Source organism: Rhinatrema bivittatum, chromosome 1 (assembly GCF_901001135.1).
Source record: "Rhinatrema bivittatum chromosome 1, aRhiBiv1.1, whole genome shotgun sequence".
Lineage (NCBI taxonomy): Eukaryota > Metazoa > Chordata > Amphibia > Gymnophiona > Rhinatrematidae > Rhinatrema > Rhinatrema bivittatum.
In genome coordinates, this window is record NC_042615.1 from 773,098,015 (window position 1) to 773,118,246 (window position 20,232).

At 44.7% G+C, this 20,232-nt stretch overlaps 1 protein-coding gene across 2 annotated transcripts in view; it reads left to right on the plus strand.

Annotated features, from left to right (window-relative positions):
- MBD2 (methyl-CpG binding domain protein 2) overlaps window positions 1-20,232 on the plus strand; it is a 205,561-nt gene that overhangs the window by 129,854 nt on the left and 55,475 nt on the right. For both annotated transcript variants that reach the window (XM_029579956.1, XM_029579948.1), the window contains one exon: window positions 2,485-2,575. In XM_029579956.1, coding sequence (XP_029435816.1) covers window positions 2,485-2,575 — 91 coding nt within the window. The remainder of the gene's footprint in view (window positions 1-2,484; window positions 2,576-20,232) is intronic.

Here is a 20,232-nt window from a genome sequence, read left to right on the forward strand (position 1 = left end):
TTCTCTTTTAAGATAGACTATGCTTTTCACAGTCTTAACTTCAGTTTCTTCCACTTTGTTCTTCAGTACTCAACTCACTGGACACTTAGCAGTTCTCTCCAATTCTCCACAGAAACTCTGTAATCCTTCAGACGTTTCTCCTACCCCATCCAAACAGTCACAGAGGACCGTCCTCTGAGTCCTCCGCTCTCACCCTTCAATGGCTTCCTCACGCCATCTTTGCCTCCAGACTCTCCTCCACTTCCGGGACTCAGGTCGGGTCCCCTGATTGCTTCCCCTTGAGGAGAAACCCTTACTGTGCCTCAGTGCTTTCCCCTTGAGGGGGGGAAAGCCCCATGCAGGGCACCCTTTGAAGAAGGGGAGCCCTGGATAAACCCAGTCCTCAGCTGGGCTCTCTCCGACTCCTCCTGCCAAATCCTCCACCAGCTCTTTTATACTGGATGAGCCCTCCCCGCACAGGACCTCGCTCCCCATTCTTCTTGAAGGGAAACATTCTCACTTAGACTCCGAGCCACCCCTCCCCACTGACACATTGCAAATACATTTTGTACATTTCCCAGAATGGAGGCCATCCTCCAATACAGTTGGCTACAAGCAGCTTCTGCTATCCTGTGAATATTTCCACGCTCCCCACAAATTTCCACAAGAGGAAATCCAAGTCCTAGCTGGGGCCAGGTAGCCTCTCCCACCCAGAATCTTCTCCAAGGGTTACGTGTGTGATGGCAAAGGGTCACGCTAATATTAGAACTGATAGATATTATCGATAGGGCCTGGGAGAGAGGACAGGAGAGGTCATGAGTGTTGTGCTGCACTTTTATGTACAAATTCTACAAACCGTAGTCTCCTTGGGGTTGTGTGGCATGAACCTTTGTACCAGAATTTTCAGCATTCACCTGCCTTATGTGTTTAGATGTAGGTGAGACAAATGTTTCTGGTATGTTTTTATTTACAGAAAAAAAAGGAAAGCCTGTGATAACTAGAGAGCTGTGAGCTTGCACCATAAATCAGACTATTTGCCTTCTTCCTTAACAATATTGTATAGTTTCAGTGGCACTCAGATTTTTTTAATTGTTGTATTTACTGTATTTTCTAATTGCTTCAGTATTTTATTATTTCTTTGTCAGGTATTCGTATAAGAAAGCTCCCTTTTAAGAAGTATAGATAAGTTTGATCAGTCTGATTTATTATTTGTTTCTTTTAAAAGCTGCTGCTTGTATTTTATGATTTCATAAACAGGCAATGTATTGTTTATATGCTTACATTCTTATTTTGGCTATTTTGTGTAGTGGGATTGTTAACGTTAGTTCATTGCACAGAATACTATGCTATTAATAAAGCACAGACCATTGGTGTGAGGGATGTTATAGAGGCAGTGTTCATAGCATCAGGGGGAGAGGGGAAGGGTGTGAGAGGAGGGGAGGGATACAAATCATCACTCAACATTGATATCTAGTGGCCAGACTTGGACTGGCACACTGGATTTTGAGCGAGCCTGTGGCTCTGCGCCAAGGAATCAGTGCTGTGATGTTTGCAGCTAAACAGGAAATTAGTTAAAAATAACAGAAAAAAAGCATTGGGGTAGATTTTACAAATCTACGCGCGCGTGTACTTTTGTTCGCACACCAGGTGCGAACAAAAGTACGCGATATTTTATAAGATACACGCGTAGCCGTGTGTATCTTATAAAATCCAGGGTCGGCGCGCACAAGGGGGTGCACATTTTGTGCATCTTGCACGCGCCGAGCCCTGCGCATGCTGCCCGTTCCCTCCAAGGCCGCTCCGAAATCGGAGTGGCCTTGGAGGGAACTTTCCATTAACCCCCCGCACTTTCCCCCTCCCTTCCCCTACCTAACCCACCCCCTCCCTACCTTTATCTTAAAAGTCTACTACTGCTCTGGGCAGTAGCAACTTACACGCTGCGCGGGCAGGCCCCAACACAGGCCTCTGTGTCGGGGCACTCGGCCACGCCCCCAAAATGACCCTGAGCCTGAAACACGCCCCCGGACACACCCCGAAAACGCTGTGTCACTCCCGACACACCCCCCGACACGCCCTCCCAGGCAAGCCCCGGGACTGCGCGCGCCACCGAGCCTATGCAAAATAGGCTCGGCGCGCGCAGGGGTTTTTTAAAAGGGTTACGCGCGTACCTTATGCGCGTAACCCTTTTAAAATCCGGCCCTAGGTGTATTTGCAAAAAACAATCCCTGGTGCTGCAACCCAGTAAAAGCTTGTTCTGATTGAGCTGGAAGCCCAAATCAGCAGCATGAAACTGCTCTATTAAAAAAAACAAAAAACAAATAACCCAGCAGCCCATTATTAAATAGTATCATTTTCACACTATGTTCCTTTTGAATAAGTCAGCAAGAAATTTCCCACACAAGCTAGCAAGTTCCAAGCCCCACACGCGTCTGTTTATGCATGCAATGTGCTGTCTTTTTGTTTTCGTTTAAATGGCACCACTAACGAGGCATTCCAATCTTTCAGCTTTTCTGGGAGAAGAGGCTACAAGGGCTCAGCGCATCCGACGTAACGGAACAAATAATAAAAACCATGGAGCTTCCGAAAGGTCTTCAAGGTAGGCCGTTTCCAGTAGTTCTCTGCTGCTCGCTAAGACACCCTGGGTAAAATAATGCTCACCATCCGCCTTTTGGAGAAACTCTGTGCTGGGGAAAGCGCTAGGGATAAGAAAGCTCCGTAGATCTTCACCTCTTTCACAGTGCTCCTTGGAGAGCACTCTGCGTCCTCTGAAAGTAACAAACTTTCTTCTTACCCTGCTTGTCCAGGGGATTCTTACAATTCATAAAAGAACAAGTGCCGGTGATTTGAATTTCAGTAAAGGTTACAGGTCATGTTTTGTTTTTTTTTCTCTCTCTCTTTTAAGTATGTGGTCTGTCACATTTGCAGTGTTTGAACCGATTGTAAAAGCATTTGTTCGGCTAATCCTCATGTTGGCTTCTCACCTTCTAGCAGAAAAAGTAAAGAAGTGTTGAGATAGTGGTATGGGCCACTCTTGCAGGCTGCTAAAAGACACTGAATTTCCAGATGAGGGGAACAGGTTAATCAGTGGGTTGCAGGATAATATAAATTGTTAGAGAGGAAGCCCAGTTCACCAAATTAGTTGACTTTTTGCTTGAGGAAATTCTAGCCGACTTTGGTAAATGTTTATCTAATCTATATTGAAACACTGTTTAAGATGCATAGCCGTTCACCAAGAAATCTGCATTTCACTGTTCTAGTTAGGACTTAATTATGTGCTGTAACTGGTTTTCATTAGAATCCATTGTTCTGAACAGGAGTTGGGATAAAGAATTTTGCTGATTTAACTGATGTTTCTATGGTGCACGGTGACTGATTTGGGGCAGCTGAAAACAGTAAGAGTAAGAGTGTGCGAAACCTTAGGATTGATTTTTTTTTGTATTTTATGTTGCATTTGGATAGGCCAAACACTAAAAAGCATCTTGATGTAATCTGGTAAAATGCAGTAGTTCTTGTGTTCCTCAAGGATGGATAAACCCCCCTCCCATTTCATTGCGCAAATTGTCATTGTCTAAAATATTTCCTGATTTATTCACTGCGTTCTGTGGTAGGCACTTAAATATATTCGAAAAGCTTATCAAGAAGCAAGGCGAGTACGCACTTTTGTACGCCTGTTCCTCAGGTAATTTCCTTTTGGAAATTAGATATGCAACGCAAAGCACGCACATAAAAAATAAAAAAAGATGTGTGTACTTTGCATCTGTTATTCACACTGGCAGCCGATCAAGGGCAAAATAGTGTGTGTGCACTTGAAAATCAAATGGCTGTGCGCTGTTTTCCTCCCTTGACCTAAACGTGCCCCTGTCCTCTCCCCTGGGGGTTCATTTTTTAATAATCTGGCTGAAAGTGCATGCACTGTGAAAACCCGTACATTGGATCACTCTGGCCACTAAGTATTCAGTCCAGCAGGAGACTTTTAAGGGTTCAGTGGTGGGCATTTGCAACTTAGTAGGGGATGGAGGTGGGTGTGACCCACCTGCTTCAACTGTGATATTTTTTTAATTCTCTTGGGGGGTGGGGGGAGCACTTGGTCCCACACTATATTTATTTATTTATTTATTTATTTATTTAAAATCTTTTCTATACCGTCGTTTAGTAATGCACCATCACAACGGTTTACAGGGAGGCACGTAAATTTGTATTTGGTTAAATTCTTACTAACAAAGTGCCAAAACATTTATCAGTAACATGTTTTCATAATATAAGGTATATGATGCGTGATCTGGATCTTGTCCTTTTATATGATTAATAGGAAAAACCATACAAGAATTGTACTTTATACTGCAGATCTCTTAAATTATTCTATAATAATGATGAGTAAAAGTAATAAAATATACAAGTACGCTACTAGGTGACTTTAGTTGTGTGTAGATGTTCTTTTGCTTGTTCATTTAAACTTCATATTCCCCATTCTCACTGTAAAATGCTTTTTTGAAAAGCCATGTTTTTAAACTTTTTTTTAAAGAGTTTTAAATCATTCTATAATCTTGTTTCAAGTGGCAATGTGTTCCATAATGCTAGTCCGGCTAATGATAGGACTCGCTCTCTAACTTGGGTCAGTTTCGCTGTTTTGACTGAGGGGATGGTTAGTAGAGTTTATTGGCTGATCTAAGATTTCTTTGTGGGACGTGTAAGCGTAGTGCTGTGTTTAACCAGTCTGCTTTTTCTTTGTTGATCAGTTTGTGAATTGGGCAAAGTGTTTTATATTGCACTCTTTGTTCTATCGGCAGCCAGTGTAGTTCGGCAAGTGTTTGAGTGATGTGTTCTCTTTTGCTTTTACCAGTAAGTATTCTGGCAGCCGAGTTTTGTAATATTTGTAGAGGTCTTATTGTTGAATATGGTAGTCCCAGAAATAGTGTATTACAGTAGTCTGTGCTAGTGAATATAAGTGCTTGTAGAACTGTTCGGAAGTGCATTTGGGTTAATAGGGGTTTAAGCCTCCTGAGGACCATAAGTTTGGCATAGCCTTCTCTAACTTTTTGTGATATGTGTTGCTTAAGGCTGAGTTCAGTGTCAATTATTACTCCTAGGTTTCGAGTTTTCTCGGTTAGTTCCACTTCTTGATCGTTTTTAAGTTTGATGGGGTTTTGAATTATCTCAGAGCTTTTACGTTCTAGGTGTATAAATTCAGTTTTTTCAATATTAATTACTAGTTCCATTTGGTTTAGTAATTGCTTAATTATTATTATTATTATTTTTATTTATTTAATTTTATATACCGGCAACCGTTTGCACATCGTGCCGGTTCACAAGTAACTTACAACAGAAAGTATATAGGCATAGCCTTTACAGAGAACGGTGTATAACGTAAAACGCAGTAACAGAACAAATAACTAAGTAACTGGGGAGGGATGAGGGGGGGGGGGTCGATACAAAGGGGGGGCAGGGGGAGGGTGCAAACAGATACATGGGGATAAAATGTGAATAGGGATTCGAGGAAGAAATATGTACAATGGTTATACATGGGGATACATGGGGATACATGGGGATGAGGGGGGGGGGGGTCGATACAAAGGGGGGGCAGGGGGAGGGTGCAAACAGATACATGGGGATAAAATGTGAATAGGGATTCGAGGAAGAAATATGTACAATGGTTATATACAGAAGTTGTACACTGGATATATATACAGATATATATACATCATTGCTAGGTTTAATGTCTTATCAATTGTTTCCTCTATGGGTAATATTAGTTGAATGTTGTCAGCGTATATGTAGTGTATGATACCAAGTCCAGCCAGGAGGTGGCATAGATGTTAAATAGTGTCGCCGAGTGTGTGGATCCCTGGGGTACTCCTGTTTTTAGCTCAGTTCTGTCTGATATTGTGTCTTTAATCTCTACTTGGGAAAATCTATTGTTTAGGTAAGATCTGAACCATTTCATTGTTTTGTTCTGTAGACCTATTTCTTCTAGCCTTTTTAGTAGTATGTTATGCTTTATCCTGGTAACTTTCCCGCTCATCATAAGATGATGAGCGGGAAAGTTACCAGGATAACTTTATCTGGGTACGTTTGGCAAAATATATGTATGGATCATTTATGTAGATATGTTCTTCTGCATTTTCAGCTAAAGTTATTAAGGTGACTTTACATGCATAACTGTCCTGATCTCTGATTTACTTGTAAAGAATCCTTGGTTTCCTTCTCAGTAGGAGTAAACTAAGTGTTTAGGGGAGAACAAATGCAAGGTGATGCATATAGGGAAAAATAACCCATGCTGTAGTTACACAATGTTAGGTTCCATATTAGGAGCTCCTACCCAGGAAAAAGATCTAGGTGTCATAGTGGATAACACATTGAAATCATCAGTTCAGCGTGCTGCGGAAGTCAAAAAAGCAAACAATGTTGGGAATTATTAGAAAGGGAATGGTGAATAAAACGGAAAATGTCATAATACCTCTATATCGCTCCATGGTGAGACCGCACCTTGAATACTGTGTACAGTTCTGATCGCCACATCTCAAAAAAGATATAGTTGCGATGGAGAAGGTACAGAGAAGGGCAACCAAAATGATTTATTTATTTATTTTATTTATTTAAGGTCTCTTTTATACCGACATCCGTTGACACATCGCATCGGTTTACAAAAAACAAAAACTTTTGGGCGGAGCCCTTACATATAACAGCGGAACAAGATTAACTTTTGGGCAGGGCCCTTACGTATAACCAATAGAGTAATAAAGTGATAAAGTAATAAAGTGATAAAGTGATAAAGGGGATGGAACAGCTCCCTTATGAGGAAAGACTAAAGAGGTTAGGGCTGTTCAGCTTGGAGAAGAGACAGCTGAGGGGGGTATGATAGAGGTCTTTAAGATCATGAGAGGTCTAGAAAAGGTAAATATGAATCAGCTATTTATTCTTTCGGATAATAGGAGGACTAGGGGGCACTCCATTAAATTAGCAAGTAGCACATTTAAAACTAATTGGAGAAAGTTCTTTTTCACTCAACATACAATTAAGAACATAAGAACATAAGAAATTGCCATGCTGGGACAGACCAAGGGTCCATCAAGCCCAGCATCCTGTTTCCAACAGAGGCCAAAAACCAGGCCACAAGAACCTGGCAATTACTCAAACACTAAGAAGCACCCATGCTACTGATGCAATTAATAGCAGTGGCTATTCCCTAAGTATAATTAATTAATAGCCATTAATGGACTTCTCCTCCAAGAACTTATCCAAACCTTTTTTGAACCCAGCACACTAACTGCATTAACTACCTTCTCTGGCAACAAATTCCAGAACTTTATTGTGCGCTGAGTGAAAAAGAATTTTCTCCGATTAGTCTTAAATGTGTTACTTGCTAACTTCATGGAATGCCCCCTAGTCCTTCTATTATTCGAAAGTGTAAATAACTGAGTCACATCTACTCGTTCAAGACCTCTCATGATCTTAAAGACCTCTATCATTTCCCCCCTCAGCCGTCTCTTCTCCAAGCTGAACAGCCCTACCCTCTTCAGCCTTTCCTCATAGAGGAGCTGTTCCATCCCCTTTATCATTTTGGTTGCCCTTCTCTGTACCTTCTCTGTACCTTTTGAACTCTGGAATTTGCTGTCAGAGGATGTGGTTAGTGCAGTTAGTATAGCTGAGTTTAAAAAAGGTGCCAGCGCACGCTACTTGGTACTGCTCTGGTTGAGGAGCAAAGGGTAAATTTAAAATAAACGGGGTTAGCTAGGATAGGAATAGGGGGTAGGGAGGAAAGGGGAAGAGAGGTTAGGATGGGGGTAGGACTGGGATGGAACTGGGGAAGGCTGGAATTTATTTATTTTATTTATTTAATATATATTTCTATACCGGACTTCACGAATAGAATTCACATCAGGCCGGTTTACATGGAACTTAGGGGAAAAAAACAAGAGTAACCAAAAAACAAGAAGGCTGAATCAAGCAAAGTTACATAAAACAAGGGCATAGAACTTGGGGGCTAAAGTAGCCAGGAAGAAAGGTAGAGCGGAAATTAGCAACAAATAAATAATATATAACTGGTTATGAGATAATTTCTTATCTCATTCCTTAAGCTGAGTCCGAAGTGTCATTTTGACTAGGGGAAGGCTTGGAGGAAAAGCCACGTCTTCAGTTGTCTTCGAAAGGTATGAAGGCAAGGTTCCAGTCTTAGGTCAGTCGGAAGTCTGTTCCAGAGGACAGGGCCTGCTGTGGAGAAGGAACGTTCTTTGGTGGTTTTTAGACGGGTGTATTTTGAAGGTGGGACTTGAAGGGTCCCTTTATAGGCTTCTCTGATGGGTCTTTCGGACGAGCGGTGTTTGAGAGGGTTCTGAAGGTCTAGTGTGAGCTGTTGGTGAATAGAATTGTGGATTATCGTGAGAACTTTATATAGAATTCTATATTTTATTGGCAGCCAATGCAGGTTTCGAAGGATGGGGGTAATGTGAGCACGGCGGTTGGTATTGGTTAGGATTCTAGCTGCTGTGTTCTGGAGCATTTGTATAGGTTTTGTGGCTGAAATGGGGAGTCCCAGGAGTAAGGCATTGCAGTAGTCTGTTTTCGAAAATAACGTGGATTGAAGGATGGTTCTAAAGTCCTGGAAGTGGAAAAGGGGTTTGATTCTTTTTAAAACTTGAAGCTTATAGAAACAGTCCTTGGTGATATTATTAATTGATTTCTTTAGATTCAGATGATTGTCTAGTATAATTCCTAAATCTCTAGTTTGAGAGATCTGTGAGTCCAGAGCCGTAATGTCGGTGTTGGTCGAGTGTTCGGGGGATATAAGAAGGATTTCCGTCTTGGAAGCGTTAAGCACCAGGTTCAGGCTAGAGAGGAGGCTTTTTATGGACTTCAGGCAATTTTCCCAGTAGTCAAGCGTTTTTTGCAGCGAATCTTTTATGGGGATCAATATCTGCACATCATCTGCATAGAGGTAATGTGTTAGTTTTAGGTTTGTGAGCAGCTGGCAGAGGGGCAGTAAGTAGATATTGAAGAGGGTAGGGGATAGAGAGGAGCCTTGTGGAACGCCTAGTGTTGCTTTATAAGTAGGTGATTCTCTGTTGTTGACTCTAACCTTGTAGCTTCTATTTTTGAGGAAAGAGTTGAACCAGCTAAGGGCGAGTCCAGCAATTCCAGTGTCAGATAAACGGTTTAGAAGTATGGCATGGTTTACCGTATCGAAAGCCGCTGAGATATCTAGGAGGACCAGTAGGTATGAAAGCCCTTTGTCAAGACCCAGAAGGATGTGGTCTGATAGGGAGATGAGGAGGGTTTCTGTGCTGGAGGATTTCCGGAAACCGTACTGTGAGGGGTATAGAATTTTATGTTCCTCGAGGTAGTCAGAGAGTTGTGTGTTCACAATTTTCTCTGTGAGTTTTGCTAGAAACGGAAGGTTGGATATAGGTCTGTAATTGGAGAGTTCTTTTGTATCCAAATTGTGTTTCTTCAAGAGGGGTTTGAGAGATGCAGATTTTAGCTCATCTGGGTAGTTTCCTTGAGTTAGGGAGCAGTTTATGAAGTTGGTCAGTGCTCTAGAGATGGTGCTGGGGATGAGGAGCAGAAGTTTAGTAGGAATGTGGTCCGTCGGATGGCTGGATGGTTTCATTTTTTTAAGGGTTGATTCTATCTCCAAGGTAGTTGTAGGTTCGAAGGAGTCGAAGGTGGCTCTGGGATGAAGGGTGGGATTGGGTTGGAGGGAAGGAGTGCCAGAGTGTTTGTGATTTTATCTTGGAAGAAGCGTGCTAGTTCATTGGCTTTTGATTGAGCCTGTTCATCTGGGATAGTAGGGGCAGAGGGTTTTGTGAGTTGGGATACGAAGGAAAACAGGGCTCTGGCATCGTATTGTATATCATGGATTCTGCTTGCATAGAATTTCTTTTTTGTCTGTAGGATAGAGATCTTGTAGAAATGAAGGGTGGGAATGTGTCGCCACGCAAATTTTGCATAATTGTACCCCACCCCCTTACACGAACATGTTATAAAATCGGCGTGCCGATGGACGCGAGCGTGCACCTATGAAAATCTACCCCTTAACTCTTTTAAATATTCACTCCATAGGGCTGAATTGTCTAAAGGTTTTACGAGCGTAAATGGGCTTTTGAAAATTGCTGTGCTATATGCTAGTTTTACGCATGGAACTCCTTTGAAAATTACCTCCATAGGCGGTAATTTTTATTCTCCTCATGGGGCCTATATGCCAGTTTTCTAAGGGAAACTCCCTGTGGAATTGTCCTTTGAAAATTTGGTCCAGGAGGGTAATGTGGGTACTTTGTACCTGTGGACTTTGCACCTGCATTGAGATCTGCAATTCTAAATTACACTAGGGCCCGGATTTTCAAAAGCCTACGTGTGCCGGGCCTATTTTAAAAAGGCCCGGCCAAGTGTGTAAAGGCCCGGGATGCATGTAAGTCCCCGGGGCTTCGGGGGAGGGGATGGGGCAGGGCGGGGTGGGGTCAGAGGCTCCTGGCACAGCGGCCATTTGCTGCTTTGCCAGGGATTGCGTACCAGCAGGCTGCCGGCACACGCAACCTGAGCCTGCCCCAAGGCAGGCAAAAAAGGTAAGACGAAGGTCGGGGGCGGGGTGGGGGGGGTCTAGGCTAGGGAGCGGTAGGTTTGGGGAAGGGGATGGGAGGTTAGCAAAGGAGGTTGGGAATGGGGGAAGGCCGTGGGTGTCTGCACGTGCAAGTTAGCTAATGTGCACTCCCTTGCGTGCCGACTCCTGATTTTATAACATGTGCGCACCTGCGCGCGCATATTATAAAATCGAGCGTCCATGTATGCGCGCCGGGTCTTAAAATCTACCCCTAGGTATGGTGGTGTTGGGGAATAAAAGGGATGTCCTGTAACCTTGGGGTACGGGTACCAGACAGTTCTTTAAAGTTTGGCAGTTATGACTTTTAATAAAAGATCTACAGTTTTGAAGCACTGACGTGCACGTGTAGAATTAATACCTAGAGCAGATTTTTTATTGATGTGGCACTCCTCTGGATTAGCCACTAGATGTCACTAATATCCCACAAACCAGTCAGCTCTTCCTCCAGAAGCTGTTTGAGTAGATGGACCGGTGAAGCGCACTGTTAGCCCTGGTTTGGATGCGCATTTTCGACGTGCTAGCTTTACCCCTTATACAGTAAGAGGTAATAGTGTGTCTAAAACGTGCGGCCAACCCCCCCGAAACTAATAGCGCCCGCAACATGCAAATACATGTTGATGGGCCTATTAGACATTCCCACGCAATACAGAAAGCAAAATGTGCAGCGAAGCCGCACATTTTACTTTCAAAAATTAATGCCTGCCCAAAGGCAGGTGCTAATTTCAGCCAGCACTGGGGAAGTGTACAGAAAAGCAGAAAAAACTGCTTTTCTAGATACCCTCTGACTTAATATCATAGCGATATTAAGTTGGAGGCCCCAAAAATAAAAAAAAATTTAAATTAAAAAAAAATATATTTAAATGTGCCCGCGGGTCGGAAGACCAGATGCTCAATTATGTTTGCGTCCATTTACTGAACCCGTGGCTGTCAGTGGGCTCGAGAACCAACGCCAGAAAAATTGCGCGTCGGCTGTCAAACCCGCTGACAGCTGTCGCTTCTGACAAAAAGGAGGCGCTAGGGATGCGCTAGTGTCCCTAGTGCCTCCTTTTACTGCAGGCCCTCATTTAAATACTTGATCGCGTGCCCAGGAGAGTGGCCTGGGCACACTTTAGGAGACCAGGCGCTCGCCTCTGAGCACCAGCTCTCCTGTGGGTTTTACTGTATCGGTCCGTTTATAGGTAGGAACTAGAGCAATAGGAGTTGTGGTATTTGAGTTAGGATTTTGTTCAGCGAGGAGCTCTTAGAATTTGTTCTTTTAAACTGAGGCCTACTCCTCACTCAATACAGTTTTAGAGGGAAAGCCTTTTGAGCAATACCTGCTTATTAAGGAACTACCTCAAGTTTGACAGAAACTTTAATTAAGAAGATCTTTTATGCAGAGAATTATTTTGCTGGCATGCAGCCTGGTTAACTCCTGGAGAAGGCCATCCTCCATATCTGGAGGCCAGGACACTGAAGCCCCTGCCAGTTTCCTTCTGTGTCAGAGAAGGGCTGCAGTGACAGTAGCAGTGCCAGAAGTGCTTTCAGGATAGCTGAGTGAATTATTTTTTCCTCTTTTGTTGAGGGGAGGTTTTTGTCACCCCCCTGCTCTCAGTCTGAGACTGGGCAGTGTGTCTGATCTCTGCCAGCAACAGACCTTTCCCTCTGGACGGTCACAAAGGAGTGAGTTAGAGGAAGAAGAAAAGAAATTGGAGACCCGCCATTGGATCTCCCCCCTGGGACACAGGCACAGGCTGGGTAGAAGAGACGAGCAGGAACTCGGGTAGGACTGTTTCATGCTGTAAGGGGATCCCAAGCAGAGCAGGATTTCCCCAGGAGTTGGGGCCTCCCACACACTCAGAGCAGGAGTGTTAGGAATCACCCCCAGCATCCCGAGTTATCACAAAGTACACAGAAAGATGACTCATCCAGTTGCAATCTCAGCTATTTGCAAGTTGGACATGGAATCATTTTTGAAAAGACCAGTAAATTAAAATTTGAACACCCAGGTCTGGGTCCTGTTTCATCTGTCCCTGTCCATAGCACTACATCGTATTAGCTGATTTACAGGCACACCTCACCGCCTGGGTCATAAGCTACAGCTCCCCCCCACCCCCAGAAAGCACTCACCCCTGGGGTGGAACCAGCCAGAGGGGACAAGTGGCAGTGCGGTCAGCCCCAACTAATAAGTACATTTATTTATTTCAGTAAGTGCATTTACTCGTACAGTGCACCAAAGGCAGTTAGTAGCTTTTGCCAGGCCTTTCCTTTGTAATTGCTCTGCATCAGAATCCTCAATCGGTGGTCATGACCTTTGTTACTCCTGCAGCTATTATCAGCAGTAAGCAGCATCTCAAAGGAGCACAGTCAAATAATATCTTCTTGTAATCTTTAAAGTTAAGTATGGGTTTTGTTCTTTGTGCTGTCAGTTTTCAAAAAAATCACACTGAAGGCCACAAAGAGCTACGTGTGACTCACTGGAATTAAGAAACTTTGGTGTAGATCAGATTATGTCTCTTTTTTTTTTTTTCTTAAGACAAGAAATATATTTTCTCATGGAAATTCTGTAGTAAAAAGGTGTTTTTTTTCCCCTTAATAAAGGACTTGTTTGTTTTGAACTGAATTATTTTATTGGAGCAACAAGAGAAGTATCCAAATGTGATATGTGAGCGTATGAGACACACAGATCCCTTTGCCATTTACGTGGACTCAAAAGCTTGTGCTCAGCATAATCTATAGGTAATTCTTATGTTCCATGCAAAGTATCAAAACCTGGGAAATAATCCGAGGCAGTTCTGATGGCAGGACAGGTTTCAGCTTCAGTATGACCTAGATGCATTGTGATCATCTGTGCTTGTTTTTGATCACGACGATGGGATTGGCCAACCAAATATATTCATTATTGTGCATGCAAACCCTGCCCATTCACCCCCAGGCTCATGTTAACTATCTGTGCAGAAAACGGAAGACACTTCAGCATTTCTGTGTGCTTGCACAATAACATTTTTTTGCACATTTGCAATTTTATTTAGCAAACGTAATCAATCCCATTTCAATTGAACTAGTGCTCTAATAATTATGAAAGTGGCTTAACGTCAGTGCATAGGATGCCAAAACTGCTCAGTTATGTGGCCCTCACATCCAAAGATACATCAAATATATTTTACAAGAATGACCCAGCGCCTTTTAATCTACAATAAAGACCATTCAGTGAGGAAGACCTGATGGTGGTGAGCTTATTTATTATACTGATTATCTTGTGATATGCAGTGGGACTGATGCATTTGTTTGGAATGGGATGCAGAGCTTCTGTTCCATACCATTTAAAAAAAAGAATTTACCATTATTAAATGCAAATTATAAAGCTATGCAGCAAACGCTCTACAGGGTTGTTAATGAGAAATTCAATATAACATGCTTGCAGCATTGGTTTATACTGCTGAGGCTCGGTTCATTGAAGGCCGAGAGGTACAGAAGCTCTTTTAGACACAAGCATTGAGGCACCACTTTATTTTTATGTGTCACCCTCTTGGTCCAGACTATGAATTACCCCATTCCTTGGGTGGGGAGTACCACATGAGAAATTATATTTACTTAAATGATTTATCTTTGGCTTCATAGCCTGAGTGGGGTCTGAGACAGGGTCATGGTAACACCAATTCCACAATTCTGTGCCCTTCCCAAACATCCTCTCACTGGTGGCACCCCCGGACCAGATAAACTCATCACAGCAGAATAAAACAGTAATTATTAGTCTTTTTACTAGTATTGTGTAAGTAGGCAGGAAATCCAACCAGAATATTGAATGAGAAAAGTACAGAAGTGAAATATAATATAAACTGGCAGTTTTCTTATTTTAAATCAAGCAATGCACAAAAATAACACTGGGTATAGCCTGCTAACCAGGATAGTTTAAAAAAAATAGAGAAAGGTTGGGGGGAAAAGCAGTGAAATACATAGCTTTCAAAATTGTCTTTACCCCTGAGTACTCAAAAAGGGAGGGGGAGGGAAACAGATCCACCCCAATGTCACCAGTTTGTAAAGGGTGCACCCTGTCCCCAAAAACAGGGTGCACCCTGTCCCCAAGGTACAAAAACTTAGATTGTAAGCCCTCTGGGGATAGAGAAATACCTACCGTACCTGAATGTAAACCGGTGTGATATCTCAATTGAGATGAATGTCGGTATATAAAAATAATAAATAAAATAAATACAAAATTGTATGAAAAAAAACAATCAGCTCATGGTGGAGCCGGCTAGATGACAAATTAAATAGATGAGCACTGCAGTGTGTGAAAGGTCTCTCTCTCTCTGGGGAGCTCCCCCAAATGGTTTACTTGGTACTAAACAGAAACCTGGCCTAGGTTCAGTCTCTTACAGAAAGATGATGGTCCATCAGCTTCTCTTTCCCAGCGCTATGTTTTGTGGCTGTACCTGCCAGCTAGAGTTTATGCTTGACTTCGGCTGAAGCTGTTAAGACGAGATACTGAATTTGTGACAAAAAGCAAGGAAATAAACCTTCTCCCTCCTCTGCTAAGATGCTTTCTGTGCAAAATTTAGATTATTTAACTGTTTCTCTTAGGAGGGTGATCCAGCCATGTGCTCCTGGGCTGAGATATCTCTGGAGAGGAATTCTCTCAGCTTGTGGCTCCTCTGGCCCTTGTTGGGGATTTTACATGTAGTTCGGCTATGAAGCAAGAACAGCTGTCCATCTCTCTATTTCCTGAGACTTCTGTCTCTCCCTCTCGATAATTAGCTCTTTCAGGAGAAGAACTGATTGCAGGGCTGCCAGATGCACTTCTCTCTTCCTGGCTCCAACTCCTGGCCATCCCCCCCTTCTCCCCCCCCCCCCCCCACACACTACTAAGGATGGTGGTGTACAAAGGAGGAAGACCAAAAATCTGTCCTGGATAAGGAGAAACCTTGCCTGCAGTCACACACTGGGCTCACAGCCAGGATTAGCAGTGTGGACAGAATAAATGGGCAGACTAGATGGGACAGATGGTCTTTTTTTGCTATGATCTACTAATACTATATTGCAATGTACTTAAAATCCCTAGTGTAGCTGTTAAAATCTCAAAGCTATCACTCTTTGAGCTCCCTCATAAATCCATGCCCTTTGGAAGCATGAGATGAGTAAATACAGTATTTTCTCACAAGACAAGCAGGATGGTAGTCCTCACATATGGGTGACATTACAAGATGGAGCCCAATCACGAAGCACTTTTGTCAAAGTTTCTAGAACTTTGACTGGCCCTACTGGGCATGCCCAGCATGGCACCAACCCTGCAGCTAGCAGGGATCCCTCTTCAGTCTTCTTTTTTCCACGCAGCAGTAGCCACGCAGTTAAGGAGCTCCCCAGAGATTCCTGACAGGAATTTTCTTCATGGAAATACTACAACTTTTCTTCCCCTACAGGGGTCCCTCCTTCAATTTTTTCAAGCTGCGGTACTTCGGTAAGTTTTCTACCCGTTTTCAGTCGATTCCCGTCGAGTTTGGCCCTCGCGGCCTACTGGCCGTTGACCGTACCGCGGCTCAAATTTTTCATGGCCATGGCATCAGGGGTTCCGTCGGTGCCCAGACTGCAATCGCACCATGTCCATAACAGACCCTCATAAGGTCTGTGTAATGTTTCTTGGATGTGAACACGATGTCCTGACCTGCATCAAATGTGCCCTAATGACACCAAAAGGTCACAAGGCCAGAATGGAGAAGATGGAACTTCTCTTCCATGCTCAAACCCCGACGTCATCTATTGCATCGATGTCGTCAGAACCGGCACCGTCAACTTCACGCCAGTATCGACCACTGACTGGTGACTGTCCGGCATCGACGACTTCTCGGCCTTCAACCATCTCTACTCCCCCTCATGACCTAGGGGATCGTAGAGAGAAACAGCGCCACAGACATCGGAAGTCTCGGACCATCGAGGGAGCGAAATCATTGACCTCGCCATTGTCCGAGCTGCCATTGAAGAAACCCCATCCAGAAAAGACACCGACCTTTTCGGCGACCGGGTCACCGAGGGAACCCTCACCCGAAAGGGGATTGGGAGCCGCGACTCCTCCTTTAACGGTGGTCCCTCCGGCTATGCCTCTGCCTCCTTCATCTGTTCCAGAGCTGGGGCTGCTTGCTCCAGGTCTCCGAGAAGAACTGGACCGGCTGGTTTAGGAGGCCATCGACAAGGAAATGCATCGACTCCAAGTTCCTCAAGCACCGACACCGGTACCGATCGTGGAACTGACCACTGACCTGATTCCGGCAGCATTGGCACCGCTGCTCTCGAGGATGGAAGTGCTTATTGCTGCTTTTCCACCGATGGATCCCAGGTCACCGATGGCTCCGGAGCCCTCTCCACTTACCTTGTCATCGGGAGGAGAAACACCGTTCCACATCCCTCCATCGGGAGTCCTACCGATGCCTCAGCCATCGATGCCAATACGTCCATCGATGCCGATGCGTCCATCAGCGCCACCGATCCATTCATCGATGCCCTCGATGCCTGCACCAGTGCCTTCGATGCCTTCATCGGTGCCTCCAATTATTCCTTCGGAGCCTAGACCAGGACCTTCAGGGATTCCACCATCCCATCCCCCTCGGGCTCCTAGAGGGGCAGGTGCTGATCCCTTCGATACCTGGACTGATGATTCTTCACCAGACACCGATGACCTGCCTTCACCACCTTCTCCTACTGAAAGCAGAAAGTGTTCTCCTCCAGAGGACCTTTCCTTCATAAATTTTGTGAAGGAGATGTCTGAATTGGTTCCCTTCCAATTACAGACCGAACAAGATGACAGGCATCAAATGATGGAGCTGTTGCAATTCTTGGATGCTCCCAAGGAAACCTCCATCCCTATTCACCAAGTTCTTCTGGATCTCCTCAAAATGAACTAGGAACACCCTGGCTCTTTTGCTCCAGTCAGCAGAAAGGCTGACACCACTTATTTTGTACAGTCAACCCCAGGTTTTCAAAAACCTCAATTGTATCACCAATCTGTGGTTGTAGAATCTGCCCAAAAGAGGGCAAAGAGATTAAAACCCCACACTTCCTTTCCCCCAGGCAAGGAGCAAACATTTTTAGATGCCATTGGTCGCCGCGTCTTCCAGGGCTCAATGTTCATCTCCTGAATCGCCACTTATCAGCTCTATATGACCCAATACAACAGGGTCTTATTTAAGCAGATACAAGATTTGACAGACTCCCTGCCTCAGCAATTTCAAGATCAGCAAGGGTTTTGAGGTGGACAAGCATGAGATAAGATCATCTTACGAGATCTTTGACACTGCTACCAGGGTATCTGCAGCTGCTGTCTCGGCAAGAAGATGGGCCTGGCTCAAGTCTTCGGACCTTTGCCCTGAAGTGCAAGACAGATTATCCGACCTGCCCCTGTTCGGTGAACAGATCCAACGAATGGTGGCGGAACTCAAGGACCATCATGAGACCCTGAGACAGCTCTCTCTGATGCCTTCTGAGTACTCCTCAAAACAGCCTTTCCGAAAAGACACTAAGAAGTCCTTCTTCCGTCCGAAGAAATCCTACCCGCCACTGGCTAGAACTCGCTCTACGAGACCATTTCAAAAAACCCTATCTCGTCAGATACGAAAACAAATACCGCAAGCAGCTCCTCAGCCGGGCCCTGCTTCCGGTTTTTGACTCTTGCGTAGAGAGCAGCAGCCAGCTTCCACTGCCTCACATACCAGTGGGAGGTCGATTGTGCCATTTCAACAACAGGTGGCACTCAATCACCTCAGACTAGTGGGTCCTGGCGATAATCGCTCAAGGTTATCATCTCAACTTTCTCTCCATCCCACCGGACTCCCCACCTCTACCAACGTGGAGAACATCTGATCACTCCATCCTTCTGGAACAGGAGGTCTCCCTCCTTCTCCAGTCCAAGGCAATAGAACTAGTGCCCTACTCTCAGCACGGCCTAGGGTTCTATTCCCGGTACTTCATAATCCCCCAAAAATCGGGAGGCGTTCAACCAATTCTGGATCTACATGCCCTCAACAAGTACCTCCAACGAGAAAAGTTCAAAATGGTAACTTTGGGTTCTCTTCTTCCTCTTCTACAAAGAGGAGACTGGCTCTGCTCTCTAGACCTCCAGGAAGCATACACTCATATTGCGATAACTCCATCTCATCACAAATACCTGAGATTTCTGGTAGGCCCCAAGCACAATCAGTACTGAGTGCTTCCATTCGGCCTTGTGTCTGCAGCACGAGTAAAATGTCTCGTAGTAGTTGCAGCCTTCCTCAGGACTCAAGGTGTTCATGTCTATCCCTATCTAGACGATTGGTTGATCAGGGCTCCCACTCTACAAACTGCTCTGTCGTCCCTACATCTTACCTTACACACTCTGATTTCGCTAGGATTTCTCGTCAACTACGACAAATCCTACTTAGTCCCATCTCAAACCTTATCATTCATAGGGGCAGACTTGGACACCTTGTAGGCAAAAGCTTTTCTATCTCGACAACGAGCTCTTACTCTCGTCTCTCTCGCACACCAGCTGCAGTTTCAGCGCTACACGACTGCACGCTGCTTTCTCATCCTACTGGGACACATGGCGTCCTCAGTTCAGGTTACCCCAATGGCCCGCCTAGCCATGAGAGTCATGCAGTGGACTCTAAAGTCACAATGGACTCAATGCATTCAGCCCCTGTTGACCATTGTCCACATCACGACTCACTCCATCAGTGAGTGAGTCTCTCGCCTTGTGGAAAAATCAAATCAATCTCCTCCAAGGCTTGCCCTTCCAGGCTCCAGACCCTCAAATAACTCTCACCACCGATGCTTCCAACCTCTGCTGGGGAGCCCATGTGGCCAATCTGCAGACACAAGGAACTTGGTCTCCAGAGGAAGCCAAACACCAAATCAATTTCCTGGAGCTTCGAGCAATCAGATATGCTTTCAGAGCATTTCAGGATCGCCTCTCCAACCGAGTCATCCTTATTCAGACGGACAACCAGGTGGCCATGTGGTACATCAACAAACAGGAAGGCACGGGCTCTTACCTCCTGTGTCAGGAAGCTGCGCAGATATGGGAGGAGGCCCTCTCCCACTCGATGTACCTCAGGGCCACCGACTTGCCGGGAGTGGACAATGTGTTGGCAGACGAGCTAAGTTGCACCTTTCAACCGCACGAGTGGTCTCTCAACCCCTCAATAGCGGACTCGATCTTCCAACAATGGGGTTACCCTCAAATAGGCCTCTTTGTGTCACCTCAAAACCGCAAAGTAGAGAACTTCTGCTCTCTCACTCGCAGCCAACATTCTCAGCTAAGAGATGCATTCTGCCTCTCATGGGCAATCGGTCTCCTATATGCATTCCCTCCACTTCCACTTCTCTCAAAGACTCTCATGAAGTTACGTCAGGACAAGGGAACCATGATCCTGATAGCACCTCACTGGCCACGCCAAGTGTGGTTTCCATTACTTCAGGATCTCTCCATTCACAGGCACATTCCCTTGGGAAAGGACCCACTTCTGATTACGCAAAACGACGGGTGCCTGCGCCACCCCAATCTTCAAGCCTTGTCCCTGATGGCATGGATGTTGAAAGGTTAATCCTTAAGCCACTTAACCTTTCTGAATCAGTTTCCTGTGTCCTGATTGCTTCACAGAAGCCTTCCACAAGAAAATCCTACCTTTACAAATGGAACAGGTTTCAGTCTTGGTGTT